Below are 5,932 nucleotides of genomic sequence, written 5' to 3'. Positions count from 1 at the left end.
TCATTGTTGTTTGGCGGGCCCGGGCTGGGGATTTGAACCCGCCACCTTAGGTGTGCGTGGCTGGCGCCTTAGCCGGTTGAGCTATAGGCGCCGAGCCTAGAAAAAGTCTTAATTGACCTCAGTTTCAAAAGATAGATGATGATTATATATTAGCAAGATAGATGAATTAGGACACTATTATAAATGGAACAAATGAAGTTTCAGTGTTTGAACTGTGTCTTATATGAAAAATAGGATTTTCTTGGTCAGTAGATTAGGGAGCATTCAGATAAAAGGTACAAAATATGTGCAAAGGACACTCCAGGGTAAAAGAGTATAATTCATTGGGTATTACATTTACCATAGCCAGGTATTACCTGGGAGGAGGCATTGTGAGTGGCAGTGGTAGGAGGTGAAGTTTATAATGAAGAGAGAAGCCAGATTCTAGGAGTTTAGACTTTAGGTTGTATATAAATGCTTGTTTTATCTCACAATGATTTTAGAGGTAAAAAATTTTTAATTAGGAAAAAGGAAATATATTTAAGGTATAAAATTTAATGAAAAAATTTATACCAATTTTCAAGAAAAATAATTTGTTACTATATTTTTAGCTGAAATGATATGAAGTGTGTTCTAGAAAAACTTTAGCTTGAAATCTAAATTTATGTCTACATTGGAATGACAAATAATATTCAAATTTCTTTTATACTTTTAGCAGCCTGGAAGTTTTTCTAGCTGGTCTGGTAGTTTCCTTGTGGATGATAGCATGTCTAATACTCTAAATAGCCTCGATGAACATGCTAGTGAGTTTTACAATATGGATGAAAATCAGCCTGTGTCTGCTCAGCAGAATTCGCCCACGAAGTTCCTGGCTGTGGAGGCAAATGCTGTGCTGTCCTCTCTGCAGACCATTCCAGAATTTGCAGAGACGTTAGAACTTATTGAATCTGTAAGTTTAAATTGTGAGATTACCAAAAGCTTAGTTTTGGTTACACGATTTCATGCTCAGAAACTCAGTTTAATGGACATTGACCAATTTTATGTTAAACATTACTTTGTATACCACATTTAATTTGTTCTGATATTTTATGGTGGCTTCTGGCAAAAAAAATTTTTTTTTCTTGAATATGTTCCTTGTATGGAATTTTTTTTTTTTTTGAGACAAAGCCTCAAGCTATTGCCCTAGGTAGAGTGATGTGGCATCACTGCTCACAACAACCTCTAACTCCTGGGTTTTAAGCAATTTTCTTGCCTCAGCCTTCCAATAGCCCTGCTACAACACCTGGCTATTTTTTGGTAGTAGTTGTCATTGTTGTTTGGCAGGCCCAGGCTGGAATTGAACCTGCCAGCTCTGGCATATGTGGCTGGTACCTTAGCCACTTGAGCTACAGGTACTGAGCCTGGAATTTTTTTTAAATTAAAAAATTCAGTTTTTATTATACAAGTTGTACAAGTGCATTAGAGAAAGTTAGAAACTAGAGAAAACTGTAAAGAGGAAAATGAAAGCGTGTCATAATCCCAAAGTCAATAATTTGATGTATCTTACTTTCAGTCTATGTTCTATACGTATAAAACAAACATATACATGTATATACAGTACATACAGTAGAACCTCCATAGTTGACCACCTCCCTACATTGACCACCTCCTTAAGTTGACCCAATTTTTATAGACTGGACATGCACCAGTCTGTGTATGTATCAGTACAGTAGGCCTAGTTCCTTATATTGACTGCCTTTGTATGTTGAGCAATTAGTTACACTCCCTTGGGTGGTCAGCTCATAGAGGTTCTATGGTAGGTATTATCTACTTGGATTTATTTTGGTCTTCCACTTATATCATGAGCATGTCTCTGCTTTTTTAATTGTTTTTTAAACTTGAATTTTAGTGGCTTTATATAGTACATAGTATTCTATCAAATGAATGTAAGAGAATTTATTTACCCAATGCATTATTATCACTGGACATTCAGATGGTGTCTAGTTTTTCAGTATTATGAGTAACATAATAGAACATATTTATATAAAGCTTTGTGCAAAATCATGATTATAGCCTTATGTTATATTGAATTTCTGGATTAAAGTATGTCACCATTTTTAGCATGGTCCATATGCATTGCCAAATGATTATGTAGAATTTGATAGTATTTTCCTGACAGGGAATAGAATTCAAACTTTTATGATAAATTGTACTTTTAATTATAACTTAATAAAATAATTTGTTTCTTTTATTTAAAATACTTTGACAGCAAGCTTTAGCTGCTGAATTAGATGAACTATTAAATATTTTGGAATGTTCCAAGTTGGTATTGTAGGAGAATGGTCTGTTCCTCTCAAACAGTCTTGCTTAAAAAAAAAAGAATGTCCAAAGAAAGCCTGTTTATGCTGATAAAAATGAGTAGTTAGGCTTGGCGCCTGTGGCTGAAGTGGCTAAGGCGCCAGCCACATACACCTAAGATGGCAGGTAGAATCCAGCCTGGCCCACTAAACAACAATGACGGCTGCAACCAAAAAATAGCTGGGCGTTGTGGCGGGTGCCTGTGGTCCCAGCTACTTGGGAGGGTGAGGCAGGAGACTTGCTTGAGCCCAGGAGTTGGAGGTTGCTGTGAGCTGTGATGCCACAGCACTCTACCCAGGGTGACAGCTTGAAGCTCTGTCTCAAAAAAGAAAAAAAAAAAGTAATAATGTGGAAATCACCATTATCTGTTCAAGATCAGATTTAACTAGGTTATAGCATTACTTTAGTTAAGAATTTATTTTTTTACAGGATCCTGTAGCATGGAGTGATGTTACTAGTTTTGATCTTTCTGATGCTGCTGCTTCTCCTATCAAGTCTACCCCAGTTAAGCTAATGAGAATTCAACACAACGAAGGAGCCATGGAATGTCAATTTAATGTCAGCCTTGTACTTGAAGGGAAAAAAAACAATTGTAATGATGGAGACAGTGAGGTTGCTCCTTTGACATCCCCAAATGTGGCCAAGTTTAGCACTCCACCAACCATCCTCAGAAAGAAGAGAAAAATGAGAGTGGGTCAGTCCCTAGGCAGCGAACTTGGTGATGGCTCATTCAATGATGGTGGTAATACAGCACTAAAACACACACCAGTGAAAACACTACCATTTTCTCCTTCCCAGGTAATAGTGTTGTTTTTATTCATTTTCCCAATGTTGATGAAGTAGATTAAATTAGATCTTTAATATCCTTCCTGGCAGTTGGTTGCCTTGATAATGCATAAAAATAGATAATGTGTTTAAATGTATACATGAGGGTGCTAAATTCTGGTATAATGCTGGATTCAAAGTATTCTCATAGACAAGGCTACTTAAGATCATTTACATTTATAACAGCTAAAACCCTTATTATTTTCAGCTACACTGTTTACAAAACTGTTACGTTTAACACAGCAGCTATTTGTCATTTCTATAGATCCCTATTTGATAATGTACTATTTATAAAAATTTTTGTCTTTTTTTTTTTTTTTTTTGAGACAGGGCCTTGAGCTATCCCCCTGGGTACAGTGCTGTGGCATCACAGCTCACAGCAACTTCCGACTTCTGGGCTCAAGTGAGTCTCCTGCCTCAGCCTCCAAAGTAGCTGGGACCACAGGCACTCACCACAATGCCCGGCTATTTTTTGTTGCAGCCGTCATTGTTTTTGGCGGGTCCTGGCTGGATTCGAACCCGCCACCTTAGGTGTATGTGGCTGGCGCCTTAGCCACTTGAGCCACAGGCGCTGAGCCAAATTTTTGTCTTATATTTTGTAACTTTTTAATATTTGTTAAACAACTATTTCTTGAATGGGCCCATATATGCTAAACACTGGTCTAAGAGCTGGGGAAACAGCAATAAACAAAACAGACAAAAATTCTTGCCTTTGTGGAGTTTAATTTCCACGAAGTATAGTATAAATATAATATTATTGATAGTCTCCTCTAAGAAGAATGAGAAAGTAATTTGAAAATTTTCTCAGTTTAATATTTGTGTAAGGATTTTTATGTATTAGAAATTGTCTTTAAACTCTCTTCCCTTTTTAGTTTTTTAACACTTGTCCTGGAAATGAACAACTTAATATAGAAAATCCTTCATATACATCTACCCCTATTTGTGGGCAGAAAGTTCTCATTACAACTCCTCTTCACAAGGAAACAACTCCCAAAGATCAAAAGGAAAATGTAGGGTAAGTAGGTATTAAATAATTGTGCTAGAGAAAATAGGGAGCACAGTGTTAAGAGTAGATTAGCTTTTTGTTCATATAAATACCATGCATCATAATCCTAATATAGGGATTCATGTGGGACTTAGAATTTTTAAAAAAAATCATAGCTTTATGTTTTATCCCTAGAACAGTGAAAAATAGCTAAATACAGTGTCACACTTTGATTTCAAGCAAAACAATACTTTCAATACTTTTTTTCTATATTACTCTTTCTTTATTTTAAGATGATTGATTAGAATAAGAATTACTATCATCGGTCATCCTTTAAAATAGCCCTAGAATGTTTAAATAAAGCATGTGTATATGCAAGAAAATTTGTATGCATATGTCATGGTTTTGCCTTCCTTAATATGTATGAAATCAAATTGTGATTATAATACAAATATCTAAATGATTGGATAGGTTTAGAACACCCACCATTAGAAGATCTATCTTGGGAACAACACCGAGAACTCCTACTCCTTTTAAGAATGCACTTGCTGCTCAGGAGAAAAAATATGGACCTCTTAAAATTGTGGTATGTATATTCCTTTTATTTTAAAGAAATTTCCTAATTTTAATAAAACATAAATTGTGATTTTTATCATTTTAGTTTTTAACATGAAAAAATGATGGTACAGAGTTTTTAAGTTTCAATTTGTGTTACTCTTTTTCCTGGGCTTGTAAGTAAACCTTTGTTTGCTTTGTTTGGCTTGTTTTGAATTCTTTTTTTTTTTTTTTTGAGACAGAGTCTTAAGCAGTTGCCCTAGGTAGAATGCCGTGGCATCATAGCGCACAGCAACCTCCAGCTCTTGGGTTAAGCGGATCCTCTTGCCTCAGTTTTTGTATTTCATTAAATTAAATTAAATTAATTAATTAATTTTTTGAGACAGAGCCTCAAGCTGTCACCCTGGGTAGAGTGCCATGGCATCACAGCTCACAGCAACCTCCAGCTCCTGGACTTAAGTGATTCTCTTGCCTTGGCCTTCCAAGTAGCTGGGACTACCGGCGCCCACCATAATACCTGGCTATTTTTTGGTTGTGGTTGTCATCGTTGTTTGGCAGGCCTAGGCTAGATTCGAACCCTCCAGCTCTGATGTATGTGGCTGGTGCCTTAGCCCCTTGAGCTACGGGTGCCGTGCCAGTTTTTCTATTTCAGTAGAGATGGGGTTGTGCTTTTATTCAGGTCGGTCTCAAGCTCAAGCTATCCACCTGCCTCAGCCTCCCAGAGTGCTAGGATTATAGGCTGAGCCACCGCTCCCGGCCTTGTTTTGAATTCTTAACTTTCTTTATATCATCTACAAAAAGCAAATCAGGTGTTAGTAGAACCCTTTTCTTAATGCTAAAATCTACATTCTGGTAGTTTTATTAGTGATTACCTGCAGCAGAATAAATTGTTATTGTGAAGGTAAAAGAGATAATAGAAATAAAGGGGCTTGTTCTGAGTATTAAGCCAGACATGTTTGGTTGCTGCTATTGTTACTCTAGCAGTAATAGATTAGGAATGAATAGAGCTGGGAAGTGTTCTAGTTATCTGTGCTTTCATGTGTATTGTTACCTTTGAAATACCTTGGAAAAGCCATGGGTATTGGTGGGCAGATACAGATTTTTAACAAGTTTAAAATACTGGTCACTTCCAGGGTACTTTAGTTATATCCTTCTATTTTTAGTCTTTTTTTTTTTTTTTTTTTGAGACAGAGCCTCAAGCTGTCCCCCTGGGTAGAGTGCCATGGCATTACAGCTCATAGCAACCTCCAA

General features: G+C 36.5%; 1 protein-coding gene across 3 annotated transcripts in view; it reads left to right on the top strand.

Annotated features, from left to right (window-relative positions):
• MYBL1 (MYB proto-oncogene like 1) overlaps positions 1-5,932 on the top strand; it is a 51,739-nt gene that overhangs the window by 36,610 nt on the left and 9,197 nt on the right. For 2 of the 3 annotated variants that reach the window (XM_003797245.2, XM_003797244.2), the window contains exons 9-12: positions 695-928; positions 2,746-3,114; positions 4,014-4,156; positions 4,598-4,712. In XM_003797245.2, the coding sequence (XP_003797293.1) occupies positions 695-928; positions 2,746-3,114; positions 4,014-4,156; positions 4,598-4,712 (861 nt within the window). The remainder of the gene's footprint in view (positions 1-694; positions 929-2,745; positions 3,115-4,013; positions 4,157-4,597; positions 4,713-5,932) is intronic. The other variant, XM_012809812.1, reaches the window with a different exon arrangement.

The sequence above is a fragment of the Otolemur garnettii genome, unplaced genomic scaffold (assembly GCF_000181295.1).
Source record: "Otolemur garnettii isolate 467f Iridium unplaced genomic scaffold, OtoGar3 scaffold00113, whole genome shotgun sequence".
Taxonomy (NCBI): domain Eukaryota; kingdom Metazoa; phylum Chordata; class Mammalia; order Primates; family Galagidae; genus Otolemur; species Otolemur garnettii.
The sequence above is the reverse complement of the archived record's forward strand: the minus strand, read 5'-3'. Positions and strand labels throughout refer to the sequence as shown.